Source organism: Octopus sinensis, linkage group LG5, assembly GCF_006345805.1.
Source record: "Octopus sinensis linkage group LG5, ASM634580v1, whole genome shotgun sequence".
Classification (NCBI taxonomy): domain Eukaryota; kingdom Metazoa; phylum Mollusca; class Cephalopoda; order Octopoda; family Octopodidae; genus Octopus; species Octopus sinensis.
Genome location: NC_043001.1, coordinates 49,663,204 through 49,689,821, shown reverse-complemented (window position 1 = coordinate 49,689,821; position 26,618 = coordinate 49,663,204). Strand labels below are relative to the sequence as shown.

Sequence of the window (26,618 nt, the reverse complement as noted above, 5' to 3'; positions counted from 1 at the left end):
AATTTCTGCTGCTTTTAAATAAAGTATATATATATATATATATAATATATATATATATATATTATATATATATATATAATATATATATATATATATATGTATATGTATGTATATGTAGATACATATATATATGGGCGTGTGAGTGTGTGCAAAAGTGAGTGAGAGAACAAGAGAGGGAGAAAGTGAGAGTTTGGGAGAGAGAGAGAGAGAGAGAGAGAGAGAGAGAGAGAGAGAGAGAGAGAGAGAGAGAGAGAGAGAGAGAGAGAGAGAGGAACTGAGTAGTGACGGCGAGTATGAACATCAACGATATGACCGAGAGAAAATGCCACAGGTGAGCGTGTTTTACTGAACAGAAATGCAGTAAGGTCCCATCTATATGATATAATGCCTGAAATATACCTGCTGCTTTCAGCACCAAGCTTTAAATATTAGATTTACTCTAATATTCATTGTTTACACGGTCCAAAAATGTTAATATGCGCATGAGACTATTGAAGACTTCCTGTGTTTAAATTTTAAACATTCATAGGTAGGGGCCTCTACGAATTATGTGGATAATTTTAGTTGATCGAAGTCTTTGAGCTCGAAATGTTAAATCGGTAGTTGCAAAAAGTCGTTGCTCAGATGTGTGAGAGAAACAACTTTTACCAACCACCGTTTTTTTTCTAAATATCCTGATGAAGGGGTCTTCACCCCGAAATATAGAAGTACAAGGCAAAACTGCAAATTTGTTCTGATTTATTTTCCTTCTGTAATTTACTTTGTGCCTTCTCGCATTATTCAGGCCTTGAACAACAATCTTCTTTAAAATGTATGTATGTATGTATGTATGTTATATGCATGTATGCATGTATGTATGCATGTATGTATGTCTGTCTGCCTGTATGTATGTATGTGTGTATGTATATATGTATGTGTGTGTATGCATGTATTTATGCATGTATGTACGTCTGTCTGCCTGTATGTATGTATGTATGTGCATGCATGTATGCATGTATGTATGTCTGTCTGTCTGCCTGTATGTATGTATGTATGTATGCATGTGTGTATGTATGTATGTATGTATGTATGTATGTATGTATGTATGTATGCATGTATGTATGTATGTATGCATGTATGTATGTATGTAAGTATATATGTATGTATGTATGTATGCATGTATGTATGTATGTGTATGCATGTATGCATGTATGTATGTCTGTCTGTCTGCCTGTATGTATGTATGTATGTATGTATGTATGCATGTGTGTATGTATGTATGTATGTATGTATGTATGTATGTATGTATGTATGTATGCATGTATGTATGTATGTATGTATGCATGTATGTATGTATGTAGTATATATGTATGTATGTATGTATGCATGTATGTATGTATGTGTATGCATGTATGCATGTATGTATGTCTGTCTGTCTGCCTGTATGTATGTATGTATGTATGTATGCATGTGTGTATGTATGTATGTATGTATGTATGTATGTATGTATGTATGTATGTATGTATGTATGTATGTATGTATGCATGTATGTATGTATGTAAGTATATATGTATGTATGTATGTATGCATGTATGTATGTATGTGTATGCATGTATGCATGTATGTATGTCTGTCTGTCTGCCTGTATGTATGTATGTATGTATGCATGTATGCATGTATGTATGTATGCTTGTATGTATGTATGTATGTATGTATGTATATATGTATGTATGTATGTATGCATGTATGTATGTATGTGTATGTATGTATACATGTATGTATGTCTGTCTGCTTGTATGTATGTATGTATGTTTATTCTAGTATTATGATAAAGAGTAACATATTTATTTAATTATCGCTTTAATTACCGCTTTACTGATAATGCATTTTCCGTGTATTTCCCACGGGAACGAATTAGTTTTAAATATTTTAAACTGAGTACGTATCAAAGATAACCACCATTTCTCTGCAGTGGGAAGTCACAACTCCATTACTATGGACATGTGATTAGATTCTTCAAACCGAATAAACCGGCAGGAGACCTATGCGAGATGCTTGGATAATATCCGCTGTCTCAGTTGGTCAAGCTTGAGACTCCCACCAGAAAGCGTAATGGTAGTTGCTTCTGCTAGAACCCTGTGACGGAGTGGCATGACGACTCTACTCCGACGAACGGCCTCTCCTCACGCATTAGGAATAGTAGGTGCAGAAGTTGGTTGGCTAAAGGATATTTTAAGCACCAAACTTACGGAATTCCCCACTATGTGTAGTTGGCCAGGTTTCAGCTTGCTTTCCACATATTCAAGAACTCTTTCACAAACTTCATTATATCTTTCTGTCACTTTCCTCTGAAAAAAAAAATTAAAAATTAAAAACATAATAGAAATCAAACTGAATATTATACATGCAGGATAAAGCAGTGAGCTGGCTGAATGGTTAGCTCGTCGGATAAAATGCTTAGCGGCATTTCGTCCGTCTCTATATACCCCTTTTTTTAATTACTAGTTTTAGTACTTTAATTGCGTCGCTGCAATTATATACGGGAGCACCGCGTTCAATGGTTATTTTTAATTGATAGTATCGCCGTCAAAATTTAGTATTGTCCCGTCTCATCGGTATTGCGTTCAAAACTAGACATTGCGTAAATAATAGAACATTAATATCTCTCTATAGTTCAGTGACATATCCGACATTGATTTATTGAGATGTGGTAAGGTGCAACAAACATGATTATTTAATAAACGAAATTATACTTTATCAAAAAAAGTTCTTGAGAATATTGAAAGGAACACATCGCACAGTACATATCAGTTCGCTTTTTCAAAGAATAAAAATAAAAATACAAGATTTCAAATATCTTCCAAATCATTCGTTACGAAATAGCTATCATTGTTTACTCATAAACGCCAACTTGATATGTATACAATGATCACCTTCGAAGTGAATGGTAAGGAAACCAGAAATCAGAACTAAATATTCATTGATAGGATTAAACTAAACCAGTGGCTCTGAACCGGTTTTTGTTTATGGACCCCTTGGATTTATATCTTACTCTACTGGACTTCTATAGCTATTCAAAGTATAATAAAAAAAAATTCTACTGCATTTTTATAATTAAATATTATTAGGAAATGTATAAAAATTATAATACCTGGTGTATTGTAGAACTACAAGCAATTTTTTGCCCATAAATATTAACACCAAAATTCCATATGCATCCCGGTTGAGAACCACTGGTCCTCTAAATAGATCGGAGAAAATGTTAGATTTTGTTGGATGTTCTACGTACAATGGTTTGCCTGATGATATCAAAGCTACACAAAATATCAATACTTTTTAGCGAAATGAGATCGAGAATGCAGTGTAAAGTTAAGGTTTGTTAATCCCATCTTGATGTTAAATATTTTCTTTGTCCACGTGCCATTCTTTCACTAGCAATAGCAACGTACATTGTTCTATTCTCTAATTGATTAGATTGAACTTTATTACTTCTACTCAGGTGTCGATACACCAAAAGTGAAAGCAATCTAAGCAAAATTAAAGGGGGCTCATTTTGTGAATGAAAAAGACTAGATCCGTTCCAAGTAATAATGTGTCAACTGTGGAAGGGTTAGTATAATGAATATATTCAAAGGTAAGATTCCTGCCTTCAAACTTTCCGGATTGACATGTAATTGAATGAGAGCGTCCAAAACATGCATTAGACATTCTATAACTTCATCAATAATGTATTCTTCATCAGCGGTTTTACCGTAGAAACCTGGAAATAGGCAAAGAAAATATATGAAATAAAAAATGTATCAAAACGTAAAAAACAGAAGTTAAGTACTGGGCGGTGAGTTGAAGGCGCTAAATTTACTCATTATTGTTTGCCATTATACGCACTGAAACAGTCTGAAGATTACTCTAAATCAAGTCGAATGTCTTAACTTAAGGAAATAGCAGTCAAATATCACTCAAACCGCACTCCGTTGTCTTAGAAAAGTATGAATTACAGCCAGCTGTTATTCTAAAGCAGCTATGATCTGGTAGTGTGTGCCGTCATTTCTACTATTGTTTTGGGTACCTAAATAGTCACGAGCAGATATAAACATCCACTCACCCATCATCCTTCATATTTGATCCAAAGGATCATCATGAACGTGACAGCTCGAGGTAAACAGTGCTGCATTATTACATGGTTCAAATACATAACGGCTGTCCGGCCACGGAATTGGACTGACGACCTTACCAAACCACTAGGCCACGTAGATCCAGTCTAAGAAAAGGACGCATTGGAAATTTACTTTAATTGGGCCATGTACATAGGATGGACAACAACAGGCTCCCCAGACAAATCCTTTACATCCAACTATGCAAGGGGAAAAGAGACCAGGGAAGAACTAGATTAATATTTAAAGATACTGTAAAAAGGAACATGAATTGGAAAGGAACTGATCATAATAAACGGCAAACCCAAGCGAAAAACCGACCAGTATGGAGAAAGCCAACCAAGTCATGCCAAATCGTGACGACTAATTGCAGATGATAGATAATGAGTTTTAGAGTTGAGAGTTTGCTCTTACACTTCCTCATTCCCTTCCTTTTATCTCCTTCGGCCATGCATCTCCTCTATAGCAAGATATCTGAGCTTGTCTCTCTATCATACTTTAAACTTTTGGTGCCTGGCATAAAGCCACCCACCTCCGCTTTACCTCTCGAATACTTCTCTCTTAGCTTTTTTCTTATTCCCTGTTTTTATTCATTTATTTATTTATTTATTTATTTATTTATTTATTTAATTATTTATTTTTATCTAGCATGTTACACTGCAGCCTAACTAGTACCTGTAGCACGAGAAAGGAACCTAATATACACTGCAAAGTGGTTGGCGTTGGGAAGGGCATGCAGTGGCAGAAACTACGACAAAGCTGAAATAGGAGCCCCACGCGACCTTGCAGCTCGCCGGGTCTTGTCAAACCGTCTTGGAAAATGGACGTATGATGATGATGATGATGATGATGATGATGATGATGAGGAGGAGGAGGAGGAGGAGGAGGAGGAGAAGGAGGGGGAGGGGGAGGGGGAGGAGGATAATTGTTTCCCTATGCACAAGAAAAAGACTGAATGGTTACGGTTCAACTGCCTTTGATCACAGATCTGCTCAATCAAAGCTAACAATGAGCTTAAACAACAGCAACGAATACGACGAGAAAAGCAACAGCTACAATCTGTGTTAGAATGAGTGCCGACACATCTAATACTTACCATATAACCTTCCTAAATAACGAATGATCGCCATGCTCTGACCCAAAACTGTAGTGCCATCAATAACGAGTGCCGGAATTGCTTTGAAAGGTATACCTATAGAGAAACCACATTTTCAAACTAATTATAAAGAAAACAAACAAATGCGGTTTTATCGTTCGTTCTATATACATACACAGACATCTCAAAAGTAAATGGACACTTCTTCTTTCATATATATATTCTGAGATCATATATATTCACGACACTGACCATGGGATTGCACCTAGAAAGTTGCCCCCCCCCCAGGCACAAGTTCGGGCAAAGTTGTTTAATGAAGACCAAGTCGCCCATGCCTAGTGGCCTCCCCTCTCTACGCCACCAGTGTTATCCAAGGGAAAGGCAACAGCAGATACAGCTTGATATTTCTACAGCTGAGTGAACTGGAGCAACGTGAAATAAAGTGTCTTGCTCAAGAACATAACACGCAGCCCGGTCCGGAATTCGAGCTCACAACCTTGACGCTCTAACCACTGAGCCATGCGCATTCACAATATATATATATATATATAATATATATATATATATATATATATATATCTCTATATATAAAACTGAAATGCGTTTTTACCGCTTGGTTCGCTTTCAATGCCACTACATCCCGTCCGATTCGCTCCAAAATTTACAGGGACATGTAGAATGAGGTGACGATGCGCGTGGGCTACCTTACAAATCCCTATCTTAAAAGGTGTGGTTGCTAGGGGCCATCTTCCTACCTCACCCTATTTCCTCCAGTACTCTGTCACTCCTCTTCATTTGACAATGCAACTACCGTTATTTAATGTAAAGTCTTCCTCAAATCACTCTGTCGCTATTTACTCTCTTCCAAGAACATTTTCACTCACTCTTATTTCTTACCTTCCTATACATTTTACCCATGTATCTATCAGCGTTCATAGACTAACAAAATTTACATACATCGCCATCCCCATCGCCATCGCATTCTATTGTCTACCTGTCAACACACAACACACACACACATAATATACATATATCTAACATTATATTTTTATGTTTTTGTTTTTTTACTGTTTCATTTCCCTGTTAGTGGTTTGATCTCTAATTTAATTTCTACAGTGTGCACACACACACACACACACACACACACACCACACACACACACACACACACACACACACACCCCTATATGTGTCCCCAGTAGACCCGAATGAAATCGGGTTCTCTTCATCAAAATGTGAAAAGGGGTCTAGAATTATCATCACCACAACTTATGTTTTTCCTAATGATAATTATCATCGCCACCACCAACACACAATCATGACAATCTTTCTCTTAAAACAAATCATGTTTACATTGCAAAATATTTCATTTTCCCGTCCTCTCTTTCATATATGTGACCCAGGTTTGGGTGGCCGCACAGCTACAATTAGACAACGGCTAAAAACATTCGATGTTGATAATGTCTGGATCGTTCCATTCAACCCTTTGCTTTCCAAAACATTTAATGCACACATTAATGTTGAGTACTGCAGTTCGGTGAGATGCATACAATACCTCTGCAAGTACATTAATAAGGGCGATGATATGGCCGTGTTTGTGTTCAGTGATGAAGACCTTAGACATGATGAAATTAAACAATTCGTTTGGGTAGGTATGTATCCTCCATTATAAGCAGCGTGGCGCATTTTTGGATACGAGATTCATCTAAGCTCACCATCAGTTTTCCACCTGAATGTTCATTTACAGAAGAGACAGCTGGTTTACTTCACAGAGAAAAAATGCACGTCAAGTCATTGAAAATCCAAAAGGGACTACGCTTACAGCATTTTAAAAATTGTGTTCAGTTGATGAGTTTGCTGCTACTCTCATTTACCCTGAAGTACCGGAATATTACACATACAACAACAATAATTGGAAGCGCAGGTCACATGGAACAGAACTTGACAATTGGCCCGGTGTTTCTAGGGAACGTCATTGGGCGTGTGTATAATATCCATCCTACCAAACAGGAAATCTTTTTGAGAATGCTACTTCATGTAGTTACTGGACTGAAGTCTTTTGCTGATCTTCGCACGGTTGATGGCATCATCTGCGCCACTTACAGGAAAGCATGTTTGAGGCGCGGACTTCTTCTCAATGACGACCACTTACACAGGACATTAGCATAGGCCTCAAATTGTAAACTGCCATGGCAAATGCGTCGATTGTTTTGTAGCATATTAATCCACTGTAATCCCAGCAACCCTCTTAACCTTTGGGATCGTTCAGACAGAGCCTATCAAAGGACATACAGGCTAATTTAGCGCAACGTGATGGCAACGACGATGTTTATAATGAGGCATTAATCGACATGGACAGACACATCAGACGCTATGTTATACGCGGTTTAAGTGAATTCCATCTGCCAACACCTGTCCATCATGAAGCGCCTTTGGATGTTGAATACATGTCAGAAAACACTACAACATTGCCGAATTGACGGAAACAATTACGCGAGATGAACCAAGACTTTTGCCTGAACAAAGAGAGATTTATAATGAAATTATTGACAGCGTTAGATTGAACAAGGAAAGCTTTTCTTTTTGAATGCTCCAGGTGGTACTGGTAAAACTTTCGTTATCAATTTGATTCTCGCAAAGCTGCGCGCTGAACGTCGATTTGCCATTGCATGTGCCTCAAGTGGTATTGCAGCGACACTGCTTCAAGGCGGCCGTACGGCACATAGTGCATTCAAATTGCCCATGGACATTGGAAAGAAAGATAATCCTATATGTAATATAGATCGTAGTTCCTCAAGAGCAAGACTTCTTCGTGAATGCAGTCTTTTTATTTGGGATGAGGCTACAATGAGTAATAAGGCCATGTTTGAGGCTCTTGACAGAACTCTCCAAGATTTGCGTCAAAATACAAAATAATGGGTGGAGCTACGTTTCTCATGGCAGGAGATTTTCGACAACTCTTCCTGTTGTCCGAGCAGGCACTAGAGCTGATGAGGTTAATGCATGTATAAAGCATTCTTTTGTGTGGCACAGTGTTATCAGTCGCCATCTTCAAACAAACATGAGAGTCCACCTACATGGTGATGTGGAGTCTGAGGCTTTCGCAAAACACCTATTAGATCTTGGTGATGGAGTTTTGCCTTTCGTTGATGATGAGCATATTCGGTTGCCTTTTGGGAATTTCGTTCCAAATGTAGAAGAACTTATAAGAGCCGTTTTACCTGACGTCGAAACCAACTTCCAGGATCTCGATTGGCTAAGAGCAAGAGCTATTCTATCCCCTCATAATACAAATAAACAAGTACTTGATATGAATCCTGGTGAGATAGTTTCTTTCATGTCCATCGATACAAATAAATATGAGAATGATGCAGTCAAATATCCACCCGAGCTACTCAACAAGCTAACACCTCCGGGACTTCCACCTCATCATTTGTGTTTGAAAGTTGGTGCTCCAATCATGGTGCTCAGAAATATGGAACGCCTGAAATATGCAATGGAACCCGAATGGTTATTAGGAGGATTCAAAGCCATGTTATAACTGCTGAAATTTTGAGTGGACCATTTGTAGGAACAATCAAAATGATACATAAAATGAGTATCACCCTCTGATTTTAAACGCTTTCAATTTCCAATAAAACTATGCTTCGCGATGACAATCAACAAGTCACAGGGACAATCACTGGACATTGTAGGCATTAACCTGTCACAACCGGTTTTCAGTCATGGTCAATTGTACGTAGCCTGTTCTCGAGTTGGAAATCCACATAAACTCTTCATTCTTGGCAATCATGAGCGCACAAGGAACGTGGTTTATCAGGAGGCTCTGACAAAAGAAAACTGATTGTAAGTCATGAAATTTTGCTTGATTTTTTATTTTGCACCTCTTCATTATCTCTTCATTTTTGAAATAAAGACATTAAAAAGAACATGGTTCATAAAGAACATTGGGTTCAGATGTTTGCAAACATTTGATCCAACTCATTCTCTTTATTCCTCATTTTCCGATTCCTTCTACGTCTCCATTAAACGGTTTTATCAAGTTATTGTTTCTTCTTCGCTACATAAGACATTCATAAAGTGAATGAGTTGTTAATTACATTTTATACACTATTCCATTGTTTAGGTGGTGTCGAAAGGACTGGCATGTGTCACCATATAAACTCTCTCAGTCAAACTCCCACTCATGAGTTCACATCGTGATACTCTTTCTACAAAACTGAGCTGGGTGTGAATTCTAATTTCATTCACTATAACAGATTTTTTAATTTTTGAAACAAACACATTGCCTCTTTCGTTTTAAAACAATAAAACAATACTACCTTAATACATTGGTCCAACAACAAAAAACATCCAACACTCTCATTCTTTTATGTATCTGTCTTCCTCCATCACTCACTCACTTTTCTCCCCTTCCTCACTTCTTTCTCTATAACGTCGTTTCACAGAGCATCTACCTCCCTTACATTCACTTTCTCTTTATAACGTCGTTTCACAGCGTCCGTTATCCCCCTCCCTGCCTTCCACAGCGCTTTCACACACTCTCACTCTCCACGTCTGTCTGCATTCATAGAGAGAATTATCATCGCCACAACCACCACTCAATCATGACAACAAATATTATGAATCAGATATTTATTGGGTTAATTTATATATGTGTTTGTGTATCTATATATAAATATGTATATATAATATCTTTATATTACCAAGTGCATATATCTGTATTTACATATATATATATATATATATATATATATATATATATATATTATATATATATATATATATATATATATATATATATATAATATTTGTATACATTTATATATACCCACTCTTACCCGCGCGTAGAGCGGGTCACCTTCGCTAGTATATATATAAAACTGAAATGCGTTTTTTTTTTACTGCTTGGATCGCTTTCAATGCCACTACATCCCGTCCGATTCGCTCCAAAATTTACAGGGACATGTAGAATGAGGTGACGATGCTCGTGGGCTAACTTAGAAATCCATATCTTAAAAGGTGTGGTTGCTAGGGGCCATCTTCCTCACTCACCCTATTTCCTCCAGTACCCTCTCACTCCTCGTCACTTGACAAATCCACTCCAGTTATTTAATGTAAAGTCTTCCTCAAATCACTCTGTCGCTATTTACTCTCTTCCAAGAACATTTTCACTCACTCTTATCTCTTAGCTTCCCATACATTTTACTCATGTATCTATCAGCGTTCATAGACAGAAACAAATATTACATCGTCCTCGCCATCGCCATCGCATTCTATTGTCTACCTGTCAACACACACACACATATATACATATATCTAATATTATATTTTTATTTTTATGTTTTTGTTTTTGGTTTTTTACTGTTTCATTTCCCTATTAGTAGTTTTATCTCTAATTTAATTTCTACAGCGTGCACACACACACACACACATACACACACACACACCTATATGTGGCCCCAGTACACCCGAATGAAATCAAGTTCTCTTCATCAAAATGTGAAAAGGGGTCTACAATTATCATCGCCACAACTTATGTATGCCTTCCTCACTCACTTACTCTTTTTCCTAATGATAATTATCATCGCCACCACCAACACCGCCAACACACAATCATGACAATCTTTCTCTTAAAACAAATCATGTTTACATTGCAAAATATTTCATTTTCCCGTCCTCTCTTTCATATATCACCTTTTCTTTCTCGAGCTCTCTCTTTTTTCACCGTCTCTATTTATTTTACAACGAGTCTATCAATGACAGCCGCAAAAGTTTCAATATTCCTACTTCAGAAACGCAACAGATATTATTTTTTTGCCGAGGTTAAAGCCCACTACATCCCGTCGGATTCACTCCAAAATTTACACCTTCTCTTTCTACCTCTAACTCCCATTCAATTTCTCTTTATCTCCATTCTTAAAGATAATTATCATCGCCACCACCACCACCACCAACACACAATCTGGACAATCTTTCTCTTATAACAAATCATGTTTACATTGCAACGACGTCTGCCACCTCCGCCGTCTCTATTTATTCTGCAAATGACCAGAACTCGGGAAACTTGGTTGAGTGTTCTATGGTCTATGACCAGAACTCGGGAAACTTGCTTGACTGTTCTATGGTCTATGACCAGAACTCGGGAAACTTGCTTGAGTGTTCTATGGTCTATGACCAGAACTTGGGAAACTTGGTTGAGTCCTCATCTTATAAAATGTGGCCCCAGTAGACCCAAATGAAATCGGGTTATATTAACCAAAATGTGAAAAGGGGTCTAAATGGGGCTGGAAGGGGATTAAAATTTAAAGGAGCGGGTGTTTAGCAATCCTCTGTTACATCAAGCTAAAAAATTTGCGCCAGCCTTTTAATCGTCAATGTGTTGCCGTCCATGATGAAGTTTTGAATGCTTGCCATCGTAGTCTACTGTCGTGAGAAAGAATCAATTCAAAACTTGGTTTTTAGGGATTTTCTTTTACATCAAGTTCAAAATTTTACGCCAGCCGTTGAACTGTCAATACGTTGCTGTCCGTCGTTAAGAAATGCCAGCCATGCTGACTCTACTATCCTCAAATTCTATCCCTTCAAACTTTGGTTTCCAATATTTTATTATTTTTATTCAGCTCGCAAGTTCGGCTGTCCCTTTTAAATGTTAGTGTTTTGCTGTCTGTCTTGAAGCAGACCTTTCCGTTGTTACTGCCTGATATTTATGATTGATCTTTCTAAATATTTTATTTCTCAACTTACTCAAGATCTTTTGTTGTTTATAAATGGGAGAGAGATAGATAAAGATAGAGAGTAAGAGAAAGCGAGGGAGAGTCCGAGAGAAAGGAGAAAGAAACAAAGAGGGAGAATCATCATCATCATCATCATCGTTTAACGTCTGTTTTCCGTGCTAGCACGGGTTGGACAGTTTGACAGGGGTCTGGGAAGTCAGGAGGCTGCACCAGGCTCCAGTCTGATCTGGCAGTGTTTCTACAGGTGGATGCCCTTCCTAACGCCAACCACTCTGTGAGCGTAGTGGGTGCTTTTTTCGTGCCGCCTGCTCAGGTGCCAGGGGGGCTGGCAGCGGCCACGATCGGTTGGTGCTTTTTTACGTGCCACCAGCACAGAAGCCAGTCAAGGCGGCGCTGCAATCCGCTACGTTCGGATGGTGCTTTTTACGTGCTGAAAGGAAGCAACAGAAAGTAACAACCACAATCTTACCCGCGCGTAGAGCGGGTCAACTTCTGCTAGTCTTCTATCTATCTATTCTATATATAAAACTGAAATGCGTTTTTACCGCTATGATCGCTTTCAATGCCACTACGTCCCGTCCGATTCGCTCCAAAATTTACAGGGACATGTAGAATGAGGTGACGATGCTCGTGGGCTACCTTAGAAATCCCTAGCTTGAAAGGTGTGGTTGCTAGGGGCCATCCTCCTCACTCACGCTATTTCCTTCTTTCCCTCTCTTACTCCCCTTCATTTATAACTTTGAGAATGCCACTCCTGTTATTTAATGTATTCCCCTCAACTCCCTTTCACTTTCCCTTTATAACTTCGTCAGACGGCTTTCTTTGATGTATCTGTCTGCATTCATAGGGAGAATTATCATCGCTACAAATTATGTATATGTCTTCCTCACTCACTCACTCTTTTTCCTAATGATAATTATAATCGCCACCGCCACCACCACCACCAACACACAATACTCACTCTATTTCATACAAACGGCCTTCTTTTATGTATCTGTCTGTGTGAAAGAGATAGATAACTGAAATTTTTTACTCGGTTTTTGTAGTGCGTGCGTGTATATGCATGTATGTGTATATGTATGTATGCATGTATGTGTGTGTGTGTATGTATCTATGTATGTGTGTATATGTATGTGTATGTATGTGTGTGTGTATGTGTGTGTATGTATGAGTGTGTATGTATGTACCTTTGCCTGTTTATGTAACGGTCTGCTATGTAGAAAATAATGAGGTTGACTCAATGGAAATACATACATACACACACACATACATACACACACATACATACACACACACATACATACACATACATACACACACACACATACATAGATGCAGACCTATGTTAAAAGTGCTGGCAAGTTTGCATGACAACTACTTTTTTTTCCTCAAATGAAAGGTGTCACCTCTAGGACAAAATTCCTCATCTTATAAAATGTGGCCCGAGTACACCCGAATGAAATCGCGTTATATTAACCAAAATGTGAAAAGGGGTCTAAATGGGGCTGGAAGGGGATTAAAATTTAAAGGAGCGGGTGTTTAGCAATTCTCTGTTACATCAAGCTAAAAAATTTGCGTCAATGTGTTGCCGTCCATGATTTTACGCCAGCCGTTAAACTGTCAAAACGTTGCTGTCCGTCGTTAAGAAATGCCAGCCATGCTGACTCTACTACCCTCAGATTCTATCCCTTCAAACTTTGGTTTCCAATATTTTATTATTTTTATTCAGCTTGCAAGTTCGTCTGTCCCTTTTAAATGTTAGTGTTTTGCTGTCTGCCTTGAAGCAGACCTTTCCGTTGTTACTGCCTGATATTTATGATTGATCTTACTAAATATTTTATTTCTCAACTTACTCAAGATCTTTTGTTGTTTATAAATGGGAGAGAGATAGATAAAGATAGAGAGTAAGAGAAAGCGAGGGAGAGTCCGAGAGAAAGGAAGAGTAAGAGAATGGGGAAAGTGAGAGAGAAACAAAGAGGGAGAATCATCATCATCATCATCATCGTTTAACGTCCGTTTTCCGTGCTAGCACGGGTTGGACAGTTTGACAGGGGTCTGGGAAGTCAGGAGGCTGCACCAGGCTCCAGTCTGATCTGGCAGTGTTTCTACAGGTGGATGCGCTTCCTAACGCCAACCACTCTGTGAGCGTAGTGGGTGCTTTTTTCGTGCCGCCTGCTCAGGTGCCAGGGGGGCTGGCAGCGGCCACGATCGGTTGGTGCTTTTTACGTGCCACCAGCACAGAAGCCAGTCAAGGCGGCGCTGCAATCGGCCACGTTCGAATGGTGCTTTTTACGTGCTGAAAGGAAGCAACAGAAAGTAACAACAACACTCTTACCCGCGCGTAGAGCGGGTCACCTTCAGCTAGTATATATATATACATATATATATATATGTATGTATGTATGTATGTATGTATGTATGTATGTATGTATGTATGTATGTATGTATGTATGTTCATATACGTATGTATATATATGTATGTATACTCACACACACACACACACACACACACACACACACACACATACACACACACACAGACACACACACACACATAGAGACATCGATGTTTCGTTATCGTTGTACTTTTCAATGCGGTGTACCGAACAAGGTCTGCTGCAAGCTATAATGCCGACTATGACTACATGCTAAATGGTTTAAAAACTATGTGATGGCAAATCTCAACGTTTCATACCACGGGAAAAATTCAAATATCAATTAGAAACACCTCGGAGTATATAAACAAAATCCAACACACATACATAAGGTGTGTGTATGTTGTTTGCTCATGGGTCGCAATGCACCTGATATTCAAAATACCTGAAAGTAAGTAACAAGCAAGCGAGACAACTCATATCATCTCCCTGAACTAACATCAGGTCCCACGAACTAACAACACACAGACGTTGTGTATGCGTGTTCAGTTTTGTTTATGTACCTCGAGCTCTTTCTAATTCATATTTGAATATATATACTCTTTTACTCTTTTACTTTTTTACTTGTTTCAGTCATTTTGACTGTGGCCATGCTGGAGCACTGCCTTGAGTTGAGCAAATCGACCCCAGGACTTATTCTTTGTAAGCCTAGTACTTATTCTATCGGTCTCTTTTGCCGAACCGCTAAGTTACGGGGACGTAAACACACCTACATCGGTTGTCATGCGATGTTGAGGGGACAAACACAGACACACAAACACACACACACACACACACACACATACACACACGTGCGCATAGGGAGAGAGAGAAAGAGAGAGAGAGAGAGAGAGGGAGAGAGAGAAAGAGAGAGAGAGAGAGAGGGAGAGAGAGAAAGAGAGAGAGATAGAGGGAGAGAGAGAAAGAGAGAGGCAATTGTGCGGATAAGAACTCTGGATGTCACCTGTGGACTCTGAATATATATATATATATATATATATATATATATATATATATATACATATATATATATATAAATTGTACATGGGCGATCGTTGTATTCTTTCTTGTCTTGAGGTTCACAACCAAACGGCTGGGTGGTACACATATGGAGACGGGTGCATAGATTAGAATGCAGTTTGTATTTTTTCCCCAGCACCCATACTTACTGAGAAAATCGATTGAAGCTGTTTCTAATGGAATTCCCATTTGTTCCGCCATTAAAACAACCAGTTGTTCATACAGTTGGCATATACCATTTCGCTAGCAACAAGGAAAGTACAGGATGACAGCCAGCCTAAACTTTCGCTATGCTGTCTCTCTTCTTTCACTTCTTTGTAGGGTTAATAATCTTAATCTTTAGTTACAGTTTCTCATTCAAACTACATAATAGGCAGAATTGTCGGATTAAGGCAGTCGGGTGTTTTGAGGGAGATTTGCCAGCTATTCCTACCAGGTTTAGCTACCATGTAGAGGTCTGAACTTAATTTTCATTCACATATGCCTAACCGAGAACGATAACAGCCACATCATACAAACAGGCCGGATGAAACCGGGCTTAGCATCTATATGTATATATGTATGTATGTATGTATGTATGTATGTATGTATGTATGTATGTATGTATGTATGTATGTATAAATGCATAAATATGTATATATATATACTTGGAAATGGATGCGTGACGTTCAATTAAATAATAATATAAATAATATATATTTATATGTATTTGCATACATATATATTTTGTGCTCGAAATGAGGAGTAGATAGACAGCCGACAACTGATGAAGGTTCGCTCTTTGCATTACTTGTCCTGTTTTTCATTTTTATCGTTGTTTGCGTAATTACTTATTTTTGTTTCTGTATTTCATGTTGTTTACTGTTGGTGACGTCTTGTACTCATATATGCATAATATATATATATATATATTATATATATATATATATATATATATATATATATATATATATATATATATATATATATATATATATATATATATATATATATATAAAATACATACATGCATATATATATATATATTATATATATATATATTGTTACGAAGGGGGACCTCCGATTCGAACTGTTACGGAATCCCTCACACCCAGGCCCGTTCGATGCAGCGAATGTTTTCGCCACGGAAACTCGGAGAGAGGAGAGAGATACAACAACAACAACAACAGCAGCAGCAGCAGCACAGAGGCAACCGAGAGAGACACAATGAGGCAAGGCACAACTGGCTTACATTTAACAACTAGTTTATATGACAATCAATCGTTACAACATCAAATACATATCAGGTACATTTAAAAGAGGACATGCAAGTAACAACTCAATACACCATACAGGTATACCACAGATCAAAGCATTTAACAACATGCAGATACAATATAACCGTCCGGTAACAACACATCAAGTTCAATAACAACAGCAATTAAAGAGTACACATGCAAGAAACAGGTATACAATGTTCATGTCACAAATAATTCACGTTACAAATCAATGTTCAAATCCAATTAAACAAATAACGTTCACAGTTCTTTAAAGTCCTTTTCTACTTTCTTTGCAACATGTATCAACACAATTCTGAACATGAATACCACAACTCGATATATGTATGTATATCAACAAGTCCTTTACTCAATTCACATTGTTCATTAAATTCCTTTTTACTGTCTCATTTCTTTTCAACATTTCGATACATCAATTCCTTTTCCTTCTTTTTATTCACATATCAATACACAATTCACGTACCTTACATTAGCCAACGCCTCATATTGTCTTCCTTTCTATCAACCGCCTTTTCCTCTGTATATATCCCTCTCTGTCCCAATACTCCACAACCGCCGACTGCCTAAATTCCAACCGCTCGCCTTGACGACCGAATACCGACTGTCTAAAAACCTCTGCTCTCTCACCACCCCCAATCTGTCTTAGCACTGCTAATATGCTCTCTATCTGCTCTCAGATTCATTACTCTGTCTTTCTCATTACTTTCTTCTTCCTCTTCTTCACTGTCACTAGATTCTTCCTTACTTTATCTTCCTCGGCCCTCACATCTCTCTGACCCCTAATCGACCGGCACAAGGCCAAAGGTCTCTCCAAAAGCCATTACTCTTCCAGTAAACAAAGGGCTGTGGCTTTTTATTCCAGACTTGCAGGCGCCACTCCCAACAAAGTGGGTCAAGAAATACTGCACCAGCCGAATCATTCATAGCACTACCCCCTACCTAAGCTTTGTCGACCCGACAAAAAGCACAACAGACCCGCACCTCCGAGGGCGAGCTCCAGCAGATGTTCCAGGAACTGGAGGTCCCCTTGGGTGGTTTCTCCTCCAGGGGTCTCACCTCCCACGGCCACCACCTCACCACCGGCCACAGGTTGGCACCTTCCCTCTGCGGCCTGGGTAACACCTCTGCCAAGGCCGCCAAGCTTCCTACGAGCCGCCTACAATGGGCGCACCGTCCGAGGAAGTTCCTCAAATCCCTCACACAAGCAGGGTCCGGCCAATCCTTCACAGTGGCCACCTTCCTCAGGGCTCTATACCCCACGTAGCATCCTGCTGTGCTATCTCCATTCCGCGCAATTATCGCCGACGACCAGGGACCATTCCGCTTTTCCACTGTTTCCTGTCGCCGATATCTCCTCTTTCGCTGCTGTACTGGGACCATTCTGCGGCCTCGTTGCTTCCTCAAGCGACGACCGCCTGGGCCGATGAAGCGCTCCGCCATGTTCGTGCGACCAACATCTTGCGCTCCTCACCAACGGTTGCTTCTTCCGCAACTGCATCGGTGGACCACCACCTCCTTCAACTGCATTACTGTATTGGCAGAACTGGCCCCGCCGCTGGTTCACCGTCCGGCGCAGTTCTACGATTTGCCCTCTACAAATCACCTGCGCAGCCTTCAATAAATCGGCCGACCCAACCAGCGCTCTGTCAACTTCTGCTTCTACTAGGGTCCACCCGACCCTCAATTGAGCTTTTACTATGCACTGCCTGTCGGGCACCACCGGCCCCAAGCAGCCATCAACCACACAGCTCACCCAACACTGAAGCAGTCTTCCTGGTCTTGGTAGACCCACCACCGTTCGCAGCCGTCTCGCCTCGTCAACGGGCTTGGTCCTTTTCCTCACCAGCTTCTGCACCGAAGGCCTCACAACATGCACGCTCGGCCACCAGTCCATCCACGCCTGTGGCCTCTCCACAGTGGGAACCATACAGTCCCTCTGAGCCCCGAGAGACAGGCGCCCAGACACCAAAGGACTCGCACACGGCACAACACCTGCCGCGACCATTACACACAGAGTCGGAACCTCGGATTTAGCGATATCCGCTCCAGACTTCGCCAGCTCTTCGTCCTGAGCTCCGAGAGACAGGGGTCGAGACGCCAAGGGCTCCAGGCACGGAACAACAGCATCAACCATAACACCTTCAAAAGGGCTTTCGGTTTCCTCAACCTCTACGGGTTCCAAATCACAAGATTTCTCGGGTACAGCATCACAAATTTCGGCAACCAACCCAGGTTCCGCAACACTTCCTTCAGGTCCAGCGTCACAAATTTCAGCAACCACTTCGGGTTCCGCAACATCAAAGGGTTCTTCCGACCCACACTCTTCACTTGACGCTTCATTTGACGGGCAATCTCCGCCCACAGGACCGTCGCTATCCCCCGTCCAACACCGATCCTCCAAACTGACCCATCCGCGACCTCAAGCTCCTGCCGATCTGCCCACAGGCCCTATCGCCTCTCGTCCATCCTTTCCAAGAATGTGTCTGTCTGCGCCATCTGGCCCCTCAACATCTTTATAATCAAGGCAAGCGAAATCTCCTCGTCTCCGGTTTGACAACCAGACGAATCCATAGCGAAAAAGTCGATCGAGCGCAGCAATCAGGACAATCCCACTTCTGACACCAATTGTTACGAGGGAGGACCTCCGATTCGAACTGTTACGGAATCCCTCACACCCAGGCCCGTTCGATGCAGCGAATGTTTTCGCCACGGAAACTCGGAGAGAGGAGAGAGATACAACAACAACAACAACAGCAGCAGCAGCAGCAGCACAGAGGCAACCGAGAGAGACACAATGAGGCAAGGCACAACTGGCTTACATTTAACAACTAGTTTATATGACAATCAATCGTTACAACATCAAATACATATCAGGTACATTTAAAAGAGGACATGCAAGTAACAACTCAATACACCATACAGGTATACCACAGATCAAAGCATTTAACAACATGCAGATACAATATAACCGTCCGGTAACAACACATCAAGTTCAATAACAACAGCAATTAAAGAGTACACATGCAAGAAACAGGTATACAATGTTCATGTCACAAATAATTCACGTTACAAATCAATGTTCAAATCCAATTAAACAAATAACGTTCACAGTTCTTTAAAGTCCTTTTCTACTTTCTTTGCAACATGTATCAACACAATTCTGAACATGAATACCACAACTCGATATATGTATGTATATCAACAAGTCCTTTACTCAATTCACATTGTTCATTAAATTCCTTTTTACTGTCTCATTTCTTTTCAACATTTCGATACATCAATTCCTTTTCCTTCTTTTCTTCACATATCAATACACAATTCACGTACCTTACATTAGCCAACGCCTCATATTGTCTTCCTTTCTATCAACCGCCTTTTCCTCTGTATATATCCCTCTCTGTCCCAATACTCCACAACCGCCGACTGCCTAAATTCCAACCGCTCGCCTTGACGACCGAATACCGACTGTCTAAAATCCTCTGCTCTCTCACCACCCCCAATCTGTCTTAGCACTGCTAATATGCTCTCTATCTGCTCTCAGATTCCTTACTCTGTCTTTCTCACTACTTTCTTCTTCCTCTTCTTCACTGTCACTAGATTCTTCCTTACTCTATCTTCCTCGGCCCTCACATCTCTCTGACCCCTAATCGACCGACACAAGGCCAAAGGTCCCTCCAAAAGCCATTACTCTTCCAGTAAACAAAGAGCTGTGGCTTTTTATTCCAGACTTGCAGGCGCCACTCCCAACAAAGTGGGTCAAGAAATACTGCACCAGCTGAACCATTCATAGCAATATATATATATATATATATATATATATATATATATATATATATATATATATATATATATAATATATCTTTGTACATATATAAAAGCAAGTTTTCTGTTTCTTTCTTTGTCTGTCTGTGTCAAGTGCCGTATACACCCGTTAACGAATCTTCGTGAAGCTTTGGAAATATGCTAAAGTAACATCCAGTTTGTTACTAAGCTCATTGAAGTTTAATAAAAAATCTATAATTGGATGGCTAGGGCCCCTAGAAGGGATCCACATATATAGCCACTACAAATATTTTTAACGGCCATTCATTTTCTTATATGGTATAAATCAAGTTGAGTATGTTTATTTCTTACTATTTGAACTGTTAGAGTTATTTTCGCAATTTAACCAGTGCAACCCTAAACAAGTAAATTGTATTTTCCTAAACAACAGATCCACTATTTCGGTTAGTGACTTATTCACGAATATACCATGAATGACGATGCCTTCCATGTCATTTCAGCCAGTTGACAAGCGCTGCATGAAGACCTATTCTGCTTTTAGATAAATGCACTGTCATCACAAAGGTCTCACCCTATTTACATGTAGGAACACCTTCTTAAAATCTATCTGTACATCTTGTAAATGGCCAGCGTGTATATTTCACAGAAAACAATGTACAAAACATAGTTCTGAATCCACCAGAAACCTCTGAGAGCTTTCTTCAAATTATGCCAATGTGAGCTGTTTGCCCGAACACTGTTTTATGTGGAGTTCTATACCTGGGCACACAATATATGGAACAGACGCAAGCAAGTAGCACGCGTTGAGGACTGGGAAGAAGATGCTGTCTTCCGAAGTGGGGTCATCGGGCTGATGTGCACTGTCTACCCTAATCAGCAGGAGTGCTTCTTTCTGCATCTACTGCTGCACATTGTCGGAGGTCCTACATCACAGACTTTCGAAGACACAATGGGGAAGTGTGCACGACCTACAGAGAAGCCTGCGCCAAACATGAACTACTGGAGGATGATGTTCACCGGGACCCGTTAGCACAGCAATAAGTCTATTGCGCTACCTATTTTCTATCATGTTGATGACATGTGACTTGCGTGAACCTCTCAAGCTTTGGGTAACCCACATAACTAGCTTGGCAGAGGACATCCTACAAAGGATTAAAATGCAAAAACTCAGCGGAAATTGCTACGTTCAATAACGCCATTTACAATGAGGCATTACTTGACCTGGACACTCGAGTACAAGCTATGGGGGGTCAAGGCAATTCCACATTTGGTCTGCCTCAACCGGAGCAGGCAGCAAACAATCTCGCAATTGATTACCTGTTAGAAATCAGCAATGACATCGAAGAAATGACGGCGTACATAGCTGATAAAGAACACAAACTGATGGAGGACCAACTGGGTGTTTATAACACCATTATTTCGAGCATCAAAAATGAAAGAGGTCTTTTCTGTCTAGATGTTCCAAGTGGAACTGGTTAAAACATTTGTCATCAACCTTGTTCTGGTTAAACTGCGCCAAATGAAACACATTGCCATAGCAGTGGCATCAAGTGAAATAGTTACAACTCTGCAAAGTGGTGGCCGCACAGCTCATTCCTGTTTCAAACTGCCTTTGGACCTGTGCAGAAATAGAAGGAAAACTGTAACATCAGTCGTGGTTCTATAAAAGACAACCTTCTGGGTTTCTGGTGGATTCAGGCTGATCATCTGGGACGAAGTGACAATGAACCATAAGGCTTCCTTTGAAGCTCGTGACATGGCTCTTCATGATCTGAGAGACACCAGGCTCATGGAAGGTGTCACAGTCTTGCTTGAAGGAGGCTTTAGACAAACCCTTCCCGTGGTTCCAAAAGCAACAAGAGCTGATGAAGTAAATGCCAGCATAAAGTCGTCCTACCTAAGGAGCAGTGTGCAAAAGCTGAGACTCACAACCAGCATGAGACTGCAGCTCAGTGGTAATGATACAGACAGATCCTTCTCAAAGCAACTGTTGGACGTCGGTAATGGCACTTCGGTTGGCGAGAAGGATGGCCGGGTAAGCTTGCTTTTGGACATATGGTATCTGATTTAAAAGACTAATGAATAAGGAGTTTCCTAACCTGAGGAATCAGTTTAAAGATCACAACTGGCTGAAAACCCCTGCCATTATAGCTCAAAAGAATGTGGCAGTCGATGATTTGAACTTTAAACTTCCGGAAGAGTTACCAGGTGAGCGTCACATCTACAATTCCATTGACGCTGTAATCAACATCGATGAAGCGGTGAATAGTCTAACACCACCTCGTCTCCCACCTCACAACTTGCACCTCAAGATTAGGGCGCCAGTTATGCTGCTTCGAAACCTCGATCCACAAAAGCTTTGCAATGGCACATGGCTTATAATAAAGATGATAACAGCCTTGGAGACAACAATTTTGACTGGTAAAGCAAGCAGTGAGCCTGTATTCATTCCTAGATTCCCACATATTCCATCGGATATGCCTTTCCAGTACAAGCGCCTGCAATTCCCGTTGAAACTGAGCTTTGCAATGAGCATAAACAAAGCCAAGGGGTAGTCCTCGAACGTTGTAGGTCTGAAACTTGCGGAACCAGTTTTCTTCCATGGTTAACTTTATGTGAGATGTTCAAGAATCGGCAATCCTAATCATTTGTTTATTTATGCCCCACAAGGAAAGACCAAAAATGTCTATCAAGAAGCTCTGCAAACTTAATAAGATTCACCAAATCATCAGGTGTTTATTATTTAACTGTAATATTTGTAAGTGTTGTAAATGTATTGATAATCTACATGTTATTGTATTTTAAAATCTATTTGCCAATTTATTTGTATGTCTACTGTAAAACTAAATGTCAGTCTGTTTTTACATTCATTGTAAATCTATTTCAACTTTAGTGCCCCTGAATGTAATATTCTCTGGAAACGCACAACTTGCACCTCAGAGTTATTTACTTTGAATTGTTATTATCTCATATCTGATTATCCTGTTATTCCTGTTATTATGTAACATGCTTCACGATTTTAGTATCCGCACCTTATTGGGATTTCGTCCTAGTTCTATATACTCTGGAAACACATTAAAGCCCTTTTCGGGGTTACTTTATTTGAATTCTTACTATCGGGTAACTAATTTTATGTTATTACATAACTGACTTCACAATTTGGGTATTCATAACTTAATGGAAATTCCTAAAAACAAGATCCTATGTAAGACAGTTCGGTATTCTCTGTAAATACACAAAACCCGTTTTAAGGGCTACATACTTTGTATTGTTGTTATTGGACTAGCGAAACAATTATGAGAATAGAACCAAGGGATAAGCCCCACTTTTCCGGGAATTACCGAGTACGTCAGCTAATATATATATATATAAGGTAAGTAGAGTTAGCGGTTGTAGTAACCGACTAAGAGATAAAAATATCCATATTTAATATTGGTATCAGTTATCTGGCCTCTTCTCGGGGCCATGTTCTTTCCTATTTACTCTTCCCTTCGTTTACTTTATTTTAAGCATTTGTATTCACTCTGATGAAGCTCCACGTACTAGATCGAATTTCCTATGAAGGTGACGAATATTACTTTCGAAATTCTTTCGTAAGCACCGACTGGCATTGGAATCGGAAACGGCCGTAAGAAATGTTATGTCATAGAAATGTTATGTCATGTCTTGTATTAAAAAATAATCAACACATGTGATCCGGTTTGTTTGCTTGTTGATTAAAAGTTTCTCCATTTTCTGATTATTTAAATTATATATATATATCTACTAGATATGTGGGAAATTCTGTTTATGGTGCGTTTGTGGATTTGTTAGCTAACTTCTCCAACATAGTTTTATTAATTTTGATGAAACTTGACACGTGAATAGAACTCATGGCTGGAAACCTCATGGAATACTCAGATTGTCGAAAAAAAATCGATAATAGGGCCTCTGGAAGGGATCCTTATATACATCTAATATATTTAATTTAAAAATCCAAGGGAAATAACCCATTCACCGCTGGAAGGGATCCTCATATATAGCCAAAGGAAATAGTCCATTCATTTCCCAAAATTATTTTGTAAAAATGAAATTGATTATCTTTCTTTCTTAGTATTTGAACTGTTAGAGCTATTTTCGCAATTTATCCAGTACAACCCTAAAAGAAGTAACTAGTATTTTCCTAAACAATAGATCCATTTATTTCAGTTAATGACATATTCATGAAGATACCAACATTAGCGCCCCTGAGGATAATATTCTCTGGGAACGCACAAAAGCCCTTTTCAGAGTTATTTACTTTGAATTGTTATTATCTCAAATCTGATTAACCTGTTATTACGTAACATGCTGCATGATTTTAGTATACATACCTTATTAGTATTTCCTCCTATGTTCTATATATTCTGGAAACGCATTAAAGCCCTTTTTGAGGTTAGTTTACTTGAATTCTTACTATCGGGTAACTAATTTCATGTCAGTACATAACTGACTTTACAATTTGGGTATTCATAACTTATTGGGAAATCCTAAAAACAAGATCCTATTTAAGACAGTTCGGTATCCTTTGTAAATGCACAAAACCCGTTTTAAGGGATATATACTTTGTATTGTTGTTACTGGACTAGTGAAACAATCATGAGAATGGAACCAAGGCATAAGCCCCGCTTTCCCGGGTATTACCGAGTACGTCAGCTATATATATATATATATATATATATAGGGATAAATATTTTATATATAAAGAACGTGAAATGCAGGAAGGGACAAACACGGAACACAGACAAATCATTCGAAGCCTTCAATCTTCAGTCAGACACCGAATCATCATCGCAAATTTCGGCTGTTCAATTCTGATATTTGCTCCAACTCGGCCAGCCCCAAGAAAAAAAACTAAGCTGTAGGCATTAGATTTCTTGGTAGAAGACAAGAATGTAAACGCACGAGACGGATGTAAATACGAGAGACGAAAACGAAATTGAAAACGGTAATGGTTAAACAAAATATATATAACGGTGGTTGTCTTACGACTTTAGACCAAATGAGACAAAAACAACAACAACATAGCAGCTGGCGTAGAAATAATTACCTTTTCGGTAGAGGGGACACATACACATGTTGGCGAGATACGATCGCCAATATATATATATATATATATATATATATATATATATATATATATATACATACAGATATGAAAAGAATGGAGAATAAATACATAAGATAATCAATTTATGTATTATCATAGTCAATTCATATTGCCTATGCGGCGTTTCGGTTAATTGCTCCATCCAAATTTGCACATTTAAAGTGCATTATGAAGTTTAAAGGAAAAGCCTCATCAGGGCAAATTGACTTATATTTTTTCCCCATCTTAACGGATGGAGAGTTTATTCCAATTGAATTATAGCATGTGCATCTCAGATTCTGTTCTAAAAATAGACAAAGGTTGATTTTGACGTAACTGGACAAGGGATAAGCAAATTTCAGAAGAACTAGGTCATGTTACTATTCATTCTTTCAGTGGTGCCGATCACCTGTTTACAAGCTAGTCACTACTTTCCAAACAATTCAATATGTCTATAACACATTCTTCACTCCCTTATTTCACCCTATTTGTTAAATTACTAACCATATAGGCTTTCAAGCCTGCCTTTGCCATTCGTCCTATTCATCATATCCATAATACTTTCTTCTACGCTCTTATTATTGGTAAAGTAAATTTTGGTATGTACGCAATTGTTACTTGAACTTAATTGTTTATGTACTTATTTTTTAAATAAAATTTATATTAGTTTCTATTAATATAATTATTTATTTACATATATTAGTTGATAGATTTTTTACCCATCCCTAGCGTTTTTATGATTTTCTATCCTCCTTTTTATATAATTTTCTGTAGAACCTATATAGTAGTAATCCTGTCCCTCAGATATTACATTACATCCATATATTACCCCCTTTTCCCCACAAAAAGAATTTAATGGACGTCGTTTTCCTTTGGCAGAATCGCAAGTTTTACCTTTAGAACCGTTCCCTGTTTTCTTACTAATAATGCTGCGCTTGTATTCTATGTCTTCAGAATTATCCTAGTTATATTTATTTTCAATGTTAGGAGTCTTTACTAATAATCTATCTACTTCGTCAAAGTTTTCCTTACCTATTCTAATACTTTTACTGTTC

At 39.1% G+C, this 26,618-nt stretch overlaps 1 protein-coding gene across 2 annotated transcripts in view; it reads right to left on the bottom strand.

Moving 5' to 3' along the window:
- LOC118763670 (glutathione S-transferase-like) overlaps positions 1-26,618 on the bottom strand; it is a 40,996-nt gene that overhangs the window by 6,739 nt on the left and 7,639 nt on the right. Inside the window, exons 2-4 of one of the 2 annotated variants that reach the window (XM_036503421.1) lie at positions 5,227-5,322; positions 3,627-3,739; positions 2,229-2,327 (exon numbers count right to left, since the gene is read on the bottom strand). In XM_036503421.1, the coding sequence (XP_036359314.1) occupies positions 2,229-2,327; positions 3,627-3,739; positions 5,227-5,322 (308 nt within the window). The remainder of the gene's footprint in view (positions 1-2,228; positions 2,328-3,626; positions 3,740-5,226; positions 5,323-26,618) is intronic. The other variant, XM_036503422.1, reaches the window with a different exon arrangement.